The sequence below is a fragment of the Ceratina calcarata genome, unplaced genomic scaffold (genome assembly GCF_001652005.2).
Source record: "Ceratina calcarata isolate Rehan_Ccalc_2016 unplaced genomic scaffold, ASM165200v1 scaffold81, whole genome shotgun sequence".
Lineage (NCBI taxonomy): Eukaryota > Metazoa > Arthropoda > Insecta > Hymenoptera > Apidae > Ceratina > Ceratina calcarata.
In genome coordinates, this window is record NW_017179422.1 from 100,276 (window position 1) to 115,414 (window position 15,139).

The 15,139-nt window shown below is 35.9% G+C and overlaps 5 protein-coding genes across 9 annotated transcripts in view; 3 read left to right on the plus strand and 2 right to left on the minus strand.

The window, feature by feature from the left end:
- Positions 1 to 29: 29 nt before the first annotated feature.
- On the plus strand, positions 30 to 3,003 carry Nop60B (dyskerin pseudouridine synthase 1 Nop60B). The gene is made up of 8 exons (XM_018034853.2): positions 30 to 132; positions 487 to 611; positions 694 to 1,026; positions 1,115 to 1,525; positions 1,607 to 1,727; positions 1,802 to 2,040; positions 2,108 to 2,359; positions 2,435 to 3,003. The coding sequence occupies exons 1-8, from the start codon at positions 120 to 122 to the stop codon at positions 2,519 to 2,521; spliced, it is 1,581 nt and encodes a 526-aa protein (XP_017890342.1). The 5' UTR covers positions 30 to 119; the 3' UTR covers positions 2,522 to 3,003.
- Positions 3,004 to 3,237: 234 nt separating this feature from the next.
- Positions 3,238 to 4,898, minus strand: Rpn11 (regulatory particle non-ATPase 11). Its single transcript, XM_018034855.2, has 6 exons — positions 4,805 to 4,898; positions 4,518 to 4,637; positions 4,285 to 4,434; positions 3,885 to 4,148; positions 3,541 to 3,807; positions 3,238 to 3,460 (listed from the first exon to the last, which is right to left on the minus strand). Exons 2-6 carry the CDS (start codon positions 4,608 to 4,610, stop codon positions 3,299 to 3,301), a joined length of 936 nt encoding a protein of 311 aa, XP_017890344.1. The 5' UTR covers positions 4,611 to 4,637; positions 4,805 to 4,898; the 3' UTR covers positions 3,238 to 3,298.
- Positions 4,899 to 4,967: 69 nt separating this feature from the next.
- LOC108631126 (COX assembly mitochondrial protein homolog) lies at positions 4,968 to 5,868 on the plus strand. Its single transcript, XM_018034856.2, has 3 exons — positions 4,968 to 5,060; positions 5,338 to 5,442; positions 5,516 to 5,868. Exons 1-3 carry the CDS (start codon positions 5,000 to 5,002, stop codon positions 5,725 to 5,727), a joined length of 378 nt encoding a protein of 125 aa, XP_017890345.1. The 5' UTR covers positions 4,968 to 4,999; the 3' UTR covers positions 5,728 to 5,868.
- On the minus strand, positions 5,721 to 7,662 carry Tsen2 (tRNA splicing endonuclease subunit 2). Its single transcript, XM_018034854.2, has 5 exons — positions 7,559 to 7,662; positions 7,222 to 7,435; positions 6,332 to 7,148; positions 6,094 to 6,251; positions 5,721 to 6,014 (listed from the first exon to the last, which is right to left on the minus strand). Exons 2-5 carry the CDS (start codon positions 7,384 to 7,386, stop codon positions 5,850 to 5,852), a joined length of 1,305 nt encoding a protein of 434 aa, XP_017890343.1. The 5' UTR covers positions 7,387 to 7,435; positions 7,559 to 7,662; the 3' UTR covers positions 5,721 to 5,849.
- A 1,786-nt stretch (positions 7,663 to 9,448) lies between these two features.
- Positions 9,449 to 15,139, plus strand: part of LOC108631127 (serine proteinase stubble) — a 9,120-nt gene continuing 3,429 nt past the window's right edge. Inside the window, exons 1-8 of one of the 5 annotated variants that reach the window (XM_026818641.1) lie at positions 9,449 to 10,124; positions 10,297 to 10,377; positions 12,535 to 12,720; positions 13,093 to 13,431; positions 14,189 to 14,265; positions 14,332 to 14,432; positions 14,516 to 14,615; positions 14,659 to 14,895. In XM_026818641.1, the coding sequence (XP_026674442.1) occupies positions 10,028 to 10,124; positions 10,297 to 10,377; positions 12,535 to 12,720; positions 13,093 to 13,431; positions 14,189 to 14,265; positions 14,332 to 14,432; positions 14,516 to 14,615; positions 14,659 to 14,895 (1,218 nt within the window). In that variant the 5' untranslated portion in view covers positions 9,449 to 10,027. Of the gene's footprint in view, positions 10,125 to 10,296; positions 10,378 to 11,283; positions 12,056 to 12,534; positions 12,721 to 13,092; positions 13,432 to 14,188; positions 14,266 to 14,331; positions 14,433 to 14,515; positions 14,616 to 14,658; positions 14,896 to 15,139 lie in introns of those variants that run through there. The other 4 variants (XM_026818642.1, XM_026818643.1, XM_018034857.2 and 1 more) reach the window with 4 other exon arrangements.

Sequence of the window (15,139 nt, forward strand, 5' to 3'; positions counted from 1 at the left end):
ATGCTGCTAGTTGCCAGCAATTTACTCCCGCGTGTTTGGTCAGTTTGGTGTCGCCTTCAGTTCAGTAGATTCAGTAGTTCTTCCTTCGAAATACACGTGCTGTTCCTACACGCTTAAAAATGGCAGAAAGCGGTAATTGTTTTTAATTTTCTTCAAGTAGTACATTATTTAATGTAGCATTTACTATATCGCATCCTATTTAAATTGACGTTCATATTCTGTACATGCAATTATGTAAAGATATTCATCCTCTGTGATGAAGTATCCTTCAGAGGTTTAGCGGCAAACACGTGTTTTTGTATTTAATGCAAATAGCACTGAAGATATTGTTTTAATCGTCATGAGTTGTATTCTCTTCAGATATTTATTTTACACCGATCCTTACTTGCGTTTATTTATACGCTTTGTTATTATGCCTAAACATCATGCCTACGTGTGTAATCTAACATGAATTCATAGGTTATAATTTTTCTTTCTGTAATTTAGATAAAAGTAAGAAAAAAGGCAAGAAGAAGTCTCTTGGAGAGATTCAGGCAACTATGAAATGTCAATTAGAACCTTCAGATGAACTTGTAAAACTTGAATACAAGGACTGGCCCCTTTTATTTAAGGTAGACAATATAAGAATTAGACTATGTATTGTCTAAATTATAATTTTCCAAGGTGCTTACAATTAAATAAATAATGTTTCAGAATTTTGATAAAATGCTGACCCGTACAAAGCATTTTACTCCTTTAACTAGTGGTTCTACACCACTGCATCGTAGCTTATCTGAATACATCAAATCTGGCTGTATTAATCTCGATAAACCGTGTAATCCATCATCACATGAAGTTGTAGCATGGATAAAAAGAATTTTGAAAGTAGAGAAGACTGGTCACTCTGGTACTTTGGATCCTAAAGTATCTGGATGTTTGATAGTATGTATTGATAGGGCAACTAGATTAGCTAAATCTCAACAGTCTGCGGGAAAAGAGTACATTGCGGTTTTCAAATTACATTCAGCTCCAGAAAGTATTCAAAAGGTAAACATTTTTTTAAAATTCATTTATTTCCGTTTTCATATATCACAAAATTTGTTAATTCAAATCATATCAATAAAAAAAATTGTAGGTAGGTCAAGCACTGGAAAAATTGCGCGGTGCGCTTTTCCAAAGACCTCCACTGATATCCGCAGTAAAGCGTCAACTTCGTGTCAGAACTGTTTACGATAGTTGGTTCCTTGATTACGATGAAGAACGCAACATGGGAGTGTTCAAAGTTAGTTGTGAGGCGGGCTCATACATTAGAACTCTCTGTGTTCATCTTGGCCTCTTCTTAGGCACTGGTTGTCAAATGCAAGAATTGCGTAGAAATCGGTCAGGTATACAGTCCGAGAAAGACGGAATGGTGACTATGCATGATATACTTGATGCTCAATGGTTGTATGAAAATCATGGAGATGATTCTTACTTAAGAAGAGTAATAAAACCACTGGAAGCTCTTCTTGTAAATCATAAAAGAATTATCGTCAAGGATAGCGCTGTATGTATCGATTACTTACACACAGATAGTTTTTTCTTGTAGACAGAACATATTTATAACATTGTTCATTTACATTAACAGGTGAATGCTATTTGCTATGGAGCTAAAATTATGTTACCAGGTATTTTAATGTATGATGAAGGTATAGAGTTAAATCAAGAAATAGTAATAGCCACTACTAAAGGCGAAGCTGTAGCCCTCGGTAAGTAAAATATTGTAGGTATAATATGAAATTGATTATTGATGTATTAAAGAATTGTTTAAACGTTGTTACAGCTATAGCCCTAATGACATCTCCCACAATGACTGTTTGTGATCATGGTGTAGCTGCTAAAATTAAAAGAGTAATTATGGAAAGAGATGCTTATCCACGGAAGTGGGGTCTTGGACCAAAGGCTTCTGTAAAAAAGCGTATGATAGTTGAAGGAAAATTAGATAAATACGGAAAACCAAATGAAAATACACCTGCTGATTGGTTAACGAATTATGCAGATTATTCTACGCCTGCGATTAAGGTAATTATTATGTTCTTCATTGCACTGTATGCCAATGTAGATAATACAAAGTTCATTAACGAATTAGACTGAAAATAATGGAATTGAGGAAGCAGCAACTGCAGCTGCTAAGAAACGTAAATGGGAGGAGACAGTACCACAGCCTGCAGGAGACGTTACGATAAAACAAGAGGTTGAAGATCCAGAAACAGAGTCTCCAAAAGAGAAAAAGAAAGAAAAGAAGGACAAGAAGAAGAAAAAGAAGAAGGAAAAGGGTGAAGTTGATGAATCGATAAAATCCGAAGCGGATGAATCAATGATAACTGAAAGTGTAACAGAGGTAAAGTTATTCTTGGTTAATTGTAATGCAGAATGTGTATAAGAATTTTTACTAATGCAACTTGAATATCTGTAGGACACATCAGTAAAAGAGGAAAAGAAGAAAAAGAAGAAGAAGAAGGATAAAGATCAGGAGCAGCAAGAGACACCAATTTCAAGTTGAAATAATTATTAAATACACTAGTATTTTTTAAAGTATAACTATCGCACTTTTTTTTTATAAATGGAAGAGGAATTCTGCTTTATAAGATGAAACAAACAGAATTGAAAGTGGATTTTCCATAAATGTCATCTAAATTTTTAAATGTTCAAACTATAAATCAATACGTATCTACATTGTTTACTGTATTGTTTAATTCAAGAGAAAATTTCGTTTAGTATATACTTGAAAAAATTATAATTCGATTCATTTAGCACTCATTTAAATTCTGTTGAAAAAGATCTATTATTGCTACGTATTTTAATTCTTAAATAAGAATGAAACAAATGATACGAATAAATTTTATAAATCGTGCAAATGAAAATGTATATTGACACAGGTTTACTATATCGACAATTGTACATAGTAAAAGTTCCATTTGCAAATTACTAAAGTATTTTGCAAATATAAGTGATTCCATAATGGTTTACTTATTGCAATGATACCTTTTCGTATTGTGCATTTAATAATAGTACTAATTATTTTGTAGTATTTACATCTGTTGTTTTAGGAGAAAACAATTTCACTTATCATTTCGCTTTCTGATCCAGGCATTCACATTCACATATCTTTCATCTCGTAAGATAATAAATTACATGTAATGTCTGAACGGCTATCGTAAATTTATACAAAACTGTATGTTTTACATATGTCTTCTAGGTTCAAATTATAAACACATGCATTTTAAAAAGGTGTATATTTTTTTAAGTAATATATTGCAAATGGTATTTTAAGAAATAGTTATTTGAATACAACTGTATCGAGCATTGCTCCCAAACACTGAACGATGTTCGTAGACATAAGTGTATCCACTTTCTCCTCTAAATGTCGTTTTGGATCTTGCTTACCCACATTCTTTATAGCCAGCTGTTCAGGTGTCATCTTTTCTTCGTCTTCCAATGCCTATAGAAATTAATCTTCAATTAATACAATTTAAGTCTCTACTTTTAAGATATGTTTAACGTTACATCAAGATATTGTACCTTATTATAATTCTTAGCAAGTTCGAGCATTTCGGATACAATGCTTTCGTTTAGTTTGCTATGCTCCGAATATTCAGCAAGTGTAAGACCATCCATCCATGTCTTTTTATGTAGATTCAATAGCATTTTCTGTTCCAGTTCGTTCTTACGATAGTTGATGCTAATACTATAGTAATGACGATTCAAACCGTGAATCAATGCTTGAACTGATGGCTTTTGTAAATGACCTAAGTTAGATGTTGTTTGACGGGGTTCCTGACCCAAAACCTGAAGTTTTATAATGAATGTTGATGAATATTAAAATTCTCCATCTAACAAGTAAACACTTATACTTTATCACTTACCATAGTGTTAGGTGTGATTAATCTAAATGCATCAATGACAACTTTTCCTTTTACCGACTGTATGGGATCAATAACAACAGCCACTGCTCTCTCACTAAGAGCTTCAAACGATTGTTGGGTATTTATGTCTACACCTGACAGCCAACATCCAAATCCTGGATGAGAATGGTACCAGCCAACTACCATCTCCGGCCGACCAGTTTGTTTAAGCATGTCCAACATTTTTGCTTGAAATACTGGATCAACTGCCTCAACGCTAACTCCCTGATAAAGAAAAATGAGAAAGACTTAAGAGATAAAGGAATAACTTGAATATTTAAATTCTAATGTACTGGACCATGAAACTGATCTTAATGAGAAAAATAGCTAATAAAATAAGAAAGAAATCTTTGATTCTTACCGTTCCTGTTTGGGGCATAGCAAATACATCGATAACACGGACAGTGTAATCATCAACAAATTCTCCAAGCATTAAACCCATCACTTCCATGGGAACACCGGCACGTCCATGTTTAAGCATTTTCAGAAGAGCTAAAGATGATATGTACACCTAAAAATATTGATACAATAAAAGAAGAATATTTATTTATGAAACTAAGTTTGGAAATAAAATTTTGATGAAACAAATCATACTTGTTCTGCAGTATCAACAACTGGAGCATCTGAAGGAGGGGGTCCTTGGCTAAGACCTGGCATAGCTCCACCTAATCTCAATAATCGATCCATCTCTTTATTTTATTTCTTGGGAAAGTTCTGAAACATGATATAAATACTTGATCCATTTTGTGGAATATGTAAAGTATTGTGTCCATTTATGTTCAGTATGAATCAGACATTAGCAAGGTTAATTTCGTCGACGAAGTACCAAAGAAAACTGATATTATTGTAAAATGTATAAAGTAATATGTTCATTCGCTTACCTATTAAATTATACTGCTGATAAAAAATACCACAATTTATTTGTCATTCATAGAATTAAATGAGCATTCCCTTTGTAAGCAACTCGCTGACAACTCACTCAAATCCACTCAAATCTGCACACTCACGAGCGCAGCCTGTTGGAATCGTGAGCATTCATAGAACGTTCAATTTCCAATGTCGGCATTGTTTGATGCATGAGAATAATGACGAAAACTGAAATGACTGTCCCTTGGAAAGGAGGACCACATGATTTAGGTAAATTTTTAATTTCCACATGAATCATTTAATGGAATAATAAAGGTATATAACGTTTGTATTTACTTTCCACTGAGGTTATCCATGTTTTCTATTTTTAACGGAATGCGAATTCTGTAAAAGTGCATTAATTTGTTTGTTCTAGATTAATTTAAATTAAACGAAACAGTTCTGTAAATTATGTATGTTCTCATTAACCCGGAAAGTCTGAGCACTGAGAATGAGAACTCAAAGATTAAATAAGAAACAAATTTATATAAATAACTATATTTTACAGGCGATCCCGATGATAAAAGCTTAAGGAAAGTAGAGAAAGATGTACTCATACCACAAATAATGAGAGACAGAGCAAAAACTGAAAAATGTGTTCAAGAAGTAGAAGGTAATGTCTGCTCTTGAAGTTATTACTATTTATAAACTACATTTTGATTATTTATCATTTATTCGTTTTACAGAATTTACAGAATGTTGTAAGAAGACCTACATCTTGATGCCATTTCAGTGTAAAGCACAAAATACTGCTTTAGTAGACTGCTTAACAAAATGGTACAATGATTCTACTTTCCAAGAAGAATGTAAAGAGCAATACTTAAATGAGAGATCTCAATATCGAAGAACGGGTATACCTCAAAGGTCAAAATTCAGTAGGATGCAATCAAATACTTAAAAATAATTTATTACAAATTATTAACAATGTACATAAGTTACAGTAGCGTTATATTGAGTTTAATGAAGTAATGGATTGTTCTATCTAAATATATATGATAAAAGGAATGCAGCAATAAAAGCTTAAGAAGAATCATCGTCATCTTCCTCTATATCTTTATTATGTTTTGGATTTACCCTTCTCCATAACAATTCTTTTACAGAAAACTCAAATATTACATCCACAGGCATGAGATCAAATGATTGCGATGCTGAGGATGGCCACAGAACTTGTGCAAATAATATTTCCTATATTGAAAATACAATTAAGATACAAAATATCTTTAAACGTAAACTAACACACAAATAAATTATTTATATGAATCACCTTGGCTGCAGTTTCTGATAATCTTTCTAATCCTAATAAATCGTTCCATGTTCTGGGTGTGCATTTAGTTTCATCTCTAATTAACGTATCAGCATCTAGCACGTCTATCAGTACAATATAGGATGCATGATAAAACGATGGTCCTTGTTTATACAGTACTGAAATACAAGAAATTACGTACGTTAATGTTAATTTAGAACTTTAAACTGATAATAAAATAGATAGGAACAGTACTAACAGAAATCGCCACCGTACTTAAGTCCAGGCTTTACTACCCATCCTTTGCTTCGAAAATAGTGGTACACGACATACTTTTGTACAAAATTTTGGTCCATCTTACGAAAATGGTACCAAGCAGCATCAATGCTTAGTGTTTCACCGCTGTAGTCATATAAATTTAAACATCCCAAACCAAAGAGAAGAAAAAATGTCTCTTCAAATGTAAGATTAAGAGCTTCCAAGACTGGACAAGTTTCATATTCAATCTTTGGTTTTATTTCTTTGAAGTAATTTTCAGTTTCCGAATCACTATCTGGTAAGACAAGCAATTTATTTTCAATACTTGTATTACTATTTCCAAAACATATATCATCTTCCGTGAAAGTAAAATCTTGATTTTCAACAGGTTTCTCCTCACTCTCATCAGTCTTGCACTCATCAACTTCTATGATCTCTATATTATTCTCTTTAGTGGAATTAACATTTGCCGTCACTATTTCTATTTCTTTGTCAATTTCTACCTCTTTATTAATTTCTTTCTGCTTGTCACACTTCTTTAATGTAGCAGAATTTGTTTCTACTTCAATTATGTTCGGTGGTGATGCACTTTCTTTTGTAGGATCATCTAGACAATTGATATCTTTATCAATTTCAGATTGGGATAATTCACAGATACCCTCTTCTGAATCTACTGATTTCATGCTAAGTTCATTAAACTGTCTTAGCCATTCTTGTCTGCAGATCCATTGCCTGTTTCTTATAATGGGAGGTGCACCATAACGTGCTTTGCCAAATGATGGAAAACCACGTGATAGGGATCCTTTCCCAAAACAGCCCTTAATAAATAGGAAGATGATTAAATTAGATAATTATTCTAATCATTTGTATCTCTTTGTAAATCACACTTACCATAGAATTCAATTCAATCATATCCTGTTGCTGTAATACAGAACATCCCATGGGCGTAAGATAAGCCTCATAAACAGGCCATTCCTTCTTACCCAATCCAATTGGTAATGGCATTTGGTTTCCTAATCTTACATGTCGTTTCTTCTTTGGTTCACGTAATTCCATTTTGTAATTATATTTGTTATATTTGCAATTCCTCCAAGTTTCAAATAACCTAAACACGTAAAATTTCACTTTTAAATGAAATGCATTTTATAATTCGTTTCTTAACTTAAAAAGAGAGAAGATAAATTAACTGCCATGGAGTACAAAGGTGAAAAGCATAAAGATCACTTACGAATCGTGCAGAATTATTGGGTGTTATTCAATTAACGCGGAAGTGCGGAACTCCTTACGCGGTACGGCAGCATAACTAAGTAATAACCGCCTATGATATTTGAAATTGTCTGAATTGTTATACAATAATACATAATTAGTAAAACGATATAGTACTACGTCCATAACTTTTAAAGTTGCAGTTAAAATTAAAGCTTTGCAAGATTATTTATATATCGAGAAATAACGTACCGAAAACAAATTTGTACTTTCAATCTACTTACATGTTTTCAATTAACACAATTCTATCTTATAATGTAATATACGTTTAGATTATTTGCTATTTACTTATACCTTGAACTATCGTAACAAAAGTTCGGACGAGATTGATTTCAAATGTGATTGGTCTATTTTTCTTGCCAGTCCTTGCATGTTACCTTGTAGATCCCGTGGCATCTATTTCAAATGTCCAGTTTCAAATTATTTGTATAAAAATAATAACTAATTACATTAGGAAGAAAGATATAAAACACTAAAAATCATGAAAGAATATAATAATAATTAAACTAACGGATGCGCACGGGAACGATTAATATAACAGAACATTTATTACCATTTTCATATAGTTTATTTCCCAAATATTTAAAGATTTAATAAATTTATAGATTGATCACGAGTAGTTATGATAAAATTAAAATGATTCTGCCTCCTTTGCTTTGATACTGTCTTTGTAGAAAATTAATTAAATGTTTAATTAATTAGATATTGGCCTGTTACATTATCTACTTTCATACTTTCACCGCGTACATTGTTACCTATTTACTGGTTAAATGAGATGTACATAAGAAAAAGTGAGAAAAATAAAACATTAAATGCCTTGAAAAGTCAAGTTCATTATACTCGTTTTTACTGCTCAACAAGAAGCTGTATACATCTCGGAACCTGAAGATCGAGCGATAAGTTGAGAGTACGAGTAAATCGACGAAATGTACTTTTAATCCAAAGAGAGAAAACGGTTGGGAAAGGGAAGAAAGAAAGGAGAAGGGGGCTACGAGAAGAGGAACTTCTCGCAGAAGAGAGAGTAGTCTTCGGATGCTGTATTTCCGTTCCTCATCAGTAGTCAACTTTGCGACCGGAATCTTCTCCTCTCGTTGCAGTGTCATGCGGTGACTGGCGAAGGAAAGACGTCACCCAGTGATTTTGATCGCGATCGAAATGTAATTCAAATTACACACTCGCCTCTCTAATCACTCTTTCGATCGCCGTTTATTTAATTCGGTACTAATCGCGGATTCGTATTAAAATTCAATTAAACCGGTGCACTCATCACAATATAAGTTTGTGTATAACTACGTGAGTTTGCAATCGTTAGACACGGTAACCACAGTTGGAGAATACGGTTGAAAGTAAATCAAGAATACTAACTAAACGGAAAACTCAGCATGCTCTGAAATGTGAAAAACAGAGAATCGATTCATTTTCGATACACATTTACAATTATAATCAACGAGCCTTTTGTAACATTTACGGTGCAAAGAAAGCGAATGGCTACGGAACGCGAAGAATGATTTTGTTCGCAAGCATGTTTGGACAAGCCGATTCATTTGGGAAGCAAATCGTCATTGTCAAAGTCGAAAGTTACTGGCTCTAACTTTCACTAATAACCGAAGGTGTGATGCCTATGGTTTCGCCTGTATGCCGGCTGTTCATGGGACGTCGCACGGAACTGAGACGGTGTTATACCTATACGAAGCAACCACACGAAGAGGCGACGTGCCACTTGTTTCGGTGACCTGGTTTCACGGCCCACTTTTCTACCACACTGTATATATACATATACATATACATATACATATACATATACATATACATATACATATACATATACATATACATATACATATACATATACATATACATACGTGTGAATGCCTTCGCCACGCTTCACGTGTTCTTACGGTACATGAAACCACAGAAAAGAATAAAGTGCAGAAACGAAATTCGATAAAAACTGTCTAATTAGACTGTACTTTATGGTACCAAGGTCCTGTTTTTTCTGCAGCTTGTCGTAAGGTTCTTCTTCGCAACTATACGATTACAGGGTGCTGCATGATCTCATAAGACGTTGCATTATCTTAAATACTTAATAACAAAAACAGAAATGCAATCGACCGATTGCCTACCTCAGAGTTCCGTCTACGTTTGGCCTTGATTCGAAACGAAAAACGGAAAACAGAGAACAATTTGGCAAGGATGTCAGTTTATCGATTGAATTTTCTGTTGCGATTCTGTTCGAATAAATCACAAGAGCTATGCGAGTGTCGATCGACGTTGTCGAGCTAATGTTCCAAAGGGGAACGATATTGCGGGATAGCTGCGAGACCGATATTCTCCAAATTTTAACGTGTTCTTCTGCATTGGTGAACGGCTGGACAAGCTATTAACATCGCCAGGCAGTCGTATTATTCGTTGTCGAATAACACAGAAAGAAATGAATTCGTTCGTACATTTGCTTCTCATTCTACTTCTTGTCGAACTGTATTGTCGCGCAGATGACAGAAAAAATGACCGTTATTTAAAAAACCTAGGTGAGTCTATCGATAGGAAGAAGCGGTAGAAAAAATAACATTTATCTTGCTTAATATCTTCTTTCTTATTTCTTCCTGTAAAATATTCCTATTAAAAAACTATTGAGGGTAAATCAAGCATTACACTTTTGCATCACATCTGTGCTAACGCAGTGCTACATCTCGGTTCTAGATTTTATTGAGGAGGGGAAGGACAATATGGAAAATGCAATCAATTCCGACAGGCAAACACGATTTTTCGACGAACTCGGATGTAAGTTTTATGTGAAATAACAAGGGCGATGAAAATACCTGATTGACATTCTGTCAAATTGTAATTTCTACGTTATCATAATCGGTCGAGGTGTAATGATTTTCATACACTTTTAATTCGTAATGCTCATTCTTTTGCTTACCTCATGATGATACGCGCGAGTATTATTGGGCGATCAGCAAAAATATAAGTGAGTTAAGAATAATTAGACATATTTGTATGCAAGGTGTAAAAAGAAAGAGAATTTTGTACATAGCGTTTAATCTATTCGAGGAGAAAGGAACGCGAGGAATACAGAAAAGAAAGAACGGAAGAGCGGGGCGAGAGGAAGAAAGCAAAAGAGAGTGAAGAAGAGAATCAGGTGGGGAGAAGACCCAGTGCAGGGGAAGACACGCTATCATAGCAATGAGAAAGCTGATGTTGGTGAAAGCCGCGGACGCTTCTTTAGATGCCGGCAAACTCCTCGTCAGTCGGTGGAATACATCGATTCGTGATAGTCCATGCGAAAATCAATTTTGGAGACCATCGGGCGGCGTTTAAAAGAAAGTGAGATTGAAAAACGTAATACACAGATTTTAACTCTTTAATTAACACGTGGACCGAAGAATTATTCCTGAAGAGAATAGATTTCCAAGCATCCGGTGCGCTTTGGATTCCTTAATTTCAATAGATATTGGAATCTTGTTGGAACCTTTTGATCGATGGAATGAAGATAAAATGTCGAAGGCGTATCTCATCCATTTTCCTTGGATTACCACGAATAGCTGCGCTTTTACACGATAACAAAGGAAGCTTTCAAACGGAAAGAAGTGATTTATATCCACAGTTATGATAAACAAATTGTGACCATTTGTTAATTTAAGTCTAATTTATTTAAACAATAAATTAGAAAGAGATTCCAAGATCATGAATGTCGTCGCAGCTATACACGTGCTTCTAATAGTAACCATTAACGCGTACGATTACGATGAGTACGACACAGTGACTTACGATCGTCCGTTGGTCTCCTCCGCTTTACAAGTTCCTGTGAGCTTGCAAATTCAAAGACAGTTATCGGATAAGCGAAGATCCAGGGAAACGAGCAAATTGGACAATAGCTTGATAATTAATAAACCATTTGAACGGAAGGTTCACATCGACACCGCTGTGATAAGAAAATGTTACGACTCGACGGGGGAGAATTCATGCAATGGGGATTATGAAAAACCGCGGAACAGTGTCCTTCGTAGAACGTTCGTTAGATTCGATGGGCAAACGCGGGATCGGTTGGATCATTTGAATAGAAAAGAACTGTCGGAGAGTAACGCCATTGAAAATCGGAGAAAGCAAGTTGGAGGGAGAGTCGTCGTCGATGATACCGGCGATGATAGCGAAAGTGCGGAAAGATCGATGTCGGATAACGGGGACGTTCAACAAAGACAGACAGCGAATAGGTGGAACCAGGAACACGAGGAGGAAAATCTTTCGAATTTTCTTGATCAGTTAAAGAACAAAGTAAACAGGGACGAATTGGAACAGTTGATAACGAGTCATAGGCAGGGGAGAAAACGAAAATTGACCAGTCATCAGCAGGGCACCCTCCTCGTTGAAGCTCTCAGAAGAAAGAAGAATAATACTGAAGATCATCGGGGTTATAATAACAATCTACAGAATGGAATAATGGACATGTTGGGTAGAAGTACGTTTCGAGTTCGAAGGGTGACAGTCTCGTCGAAAAAATAGTTCCAACTACCAGAAATCGCAAGACTTTCCTGCTCGATCTTGTCGTTATAATATGTGTACACATGTTCGGTTCACGAGTTTCACTTATGAAACCGTGATACGAAACGAAAGCAGCCATGTATTTATCTCGATAAACAGACCGAAAGAGAGCGATGCCGTGCTGCATGACGACGTATCGCGACATTCGACCGACAATACTCGACACAAGACACGACAACCCATGAAATTGTTACAAGAAAAATTTTGTTCATCGTGTGACCCATAGAAAATAGTTAGGCACCTCGCGTTCCTTTTCATTCCATGTTGCTATAACAAAACACCGAAGACGTAATGAATTACGACAACGTCCAGTAGATTACACGAATTACTGATCGCGCAGGTGTTTTTCTTTCGTGACCAGATCGTGATTTGAAATTGATAATCGATTTCTTTTAGTGATACCACAATCGTGTACTTACAAAGGTGCGACGTTCGATTGTGGCCTCAGCATCAGTTGCGTTCTCGGAGGCGGTCGTCCAGTCGATCTCTGCTCCGGAGGACTGATATGGAGCTGCTGCGTAGACGACGACGATATACCAGAAAAGATACCAAGACCAACGACTGGATTGCTGCAAAACGCAAGTGAGTATTTATTTGGTGTTTATTAATTCTTTCCTGTCTGGCATTAATAGCACCACTCGCGCACAGGTGCAAACGGTGTTTCGCGATAAAGTTAATTGTAATGATTTAACGTTATAATAAAAGGAAATAATGATACATCACGTTCGATAGAGTGGGAGTGAGTAATTTGTTAAATTTCGTTCTCGAGTATACGTATTATAAAACGAAATTAAATCAGGTTGAATGGGCGCAATCAGTTAATTAAGTGCGGCGCACAGGCGCACGTACACACCAAAAAAAAAAAATGTATATGATAACGCGCACCCATCGGAAATTACAATTAACGTAGAGAAATCGGAGAAGGTAAAACGAAGGTTGTTTAAACGTATGTAGCGTTTTCGTTAAACTTGGGAAATCAGCATCCCTATGTGGACGATGACGTTCAAATCTATGACAACGCGGCAAGACCGAGCAAACCAGCGTATAGCGGTCAGAACGAGCACGGAACGAGCTACCTGTACGCGGACATCGCGAACAAGCCGACGACCATTTACGAGTCTTCACAGACGTGGAATTACGAACGACCTGTGTACACGAACCGTCCATCGGTTTATCATCCGCCCCAGCTTGATTATCCACAGGACGAATACGATGCCGCTTATCCCGACGTTTCGGGAATGAATACACCGAACCAGGATGTTACGAACTCCGTGGATTACTCCAAATACCGTGGTAATCCGCATGAAGTCGCACAGTCAAAATGTTTTGCACCCACGGCCTGTACCGAACTACGTTATACGTGTATAAATTAACTCTTCCGAGACTATACTGTCTTTTTTACTCGTTTACTGATTTTTCCAACTCGAATTTCGACTAAGGAAAAATTTAATTGACAAATGAAAAACGATAAATAGTTTTTTAATTATCGTCTTCTGGGTAGTTGCTAGTCAGCGAATGTGAGAAAGGGAGGAAGCACATTTTTTGGGTTCATACGTTTCCTTTTCTATCTGTCACTTTGCACATTTTCACGTACGGCTTTACTGCAATCGTTCACGAGAAAGATGAAATTGATGCTGGGTGAAGGACGACAAGAAGATCAAGGAGAAGAAAAGAGAAAGATATAGGGAAAGGCGTGATTATACACGATGTTAACGGCAAGAAAATCACGGTCAAGATATCCATGAACTTCAAAAAATTCAGCTTTAGAAAGTGTTGTAGTACGTGTTCGTGACATCGATACCGATATCTACGTGAATGTACCACGCTCTGTCTGTGTATAACTCGATCGCTTTACCTCAAACCAAAGAGATCCTACTTTTAGATTCTATGCGTCCTATATGCCGGCGAGAAATTGTTGCTTACATTCTCCTTGCTTACATTCTTTCGATCGGAAGCATAGCTCATAGCAGTGTAGTATTACACTTTTATGTGTAAGTAAATGGATGTAAAACTTGTCTGTACATTGCCTCTCTTTTACATTGTTTTACAGGCTGCGGTGAACTTTATACGAGAAGTAATAGGATTGTGGGTGGGCACAGTTCTAGTTTTGGTAGTCATCCGTGGCAGGTAAGGTCGAAGCGAAGAAGTTGAAGAAAAATTCATTAAGGAACAATTTTCATCTTATGTTTACAGGCTGCTATTATTAAATCTGGGTTCCTGAGTAAGAAGTTATCATGTGGTGGTGCTTTGCTAAACAACAGATGGGTCGTTACCGCGGCTCACTGTGTTGCAACGTTAGTACGCACAGAAACTAATTAAACAATTCATGATCCGGGGTTTCTATAACTGTTACTAAACCAAATTCATTTTTATACAGGACGCCAAATAACAATTTGAAAGTACGTCTCGGTGAATGGGACGTTAGGGACGCGGCCGAACGATTACTACACGAAGAATTCAATGTCGAGAGGAAAGAGGTAAGTGCAGGTAGCAAACTACGTACATTTTATTAGTGAGAAGATCTCGTCATTGGAAACGCTGCAGGTTCATCCGCAATATTCGCCGACTGATTTCCGGAATGACGTTGCATTGGTGAAATTATCGAGAATAGTGGCGTTCAAACAACACATCGTTCCTGTTTGTCTACCAGCGAAAAACTTGAAGCTCTCTGGACGAACAGCGACTGTCGCTGGCTGGGGTAGAACCAGGCACGGTCAAAGTTCCGCGCCATCCATTCTTCAAGAAGTTGACGTTGAAGTGAATACTTTAATATACTTTTACATAATTGCATATCGATTGCTCCTATTCATACACTGATATTTCAGAGGAGTATTTCATGAAAAAATATGTAAGAAATGAGTTTATATAACTCTACTTAAGGATGTATTGGCTATACATTTAATCCCAAAAGTTTATGCACTTTAGAAACGCATTTTTTAAAAAGAAATCAGACGTCGGAAGAACAATGCTAATAATAAACAACAAAAAAAAATTTTTCAAT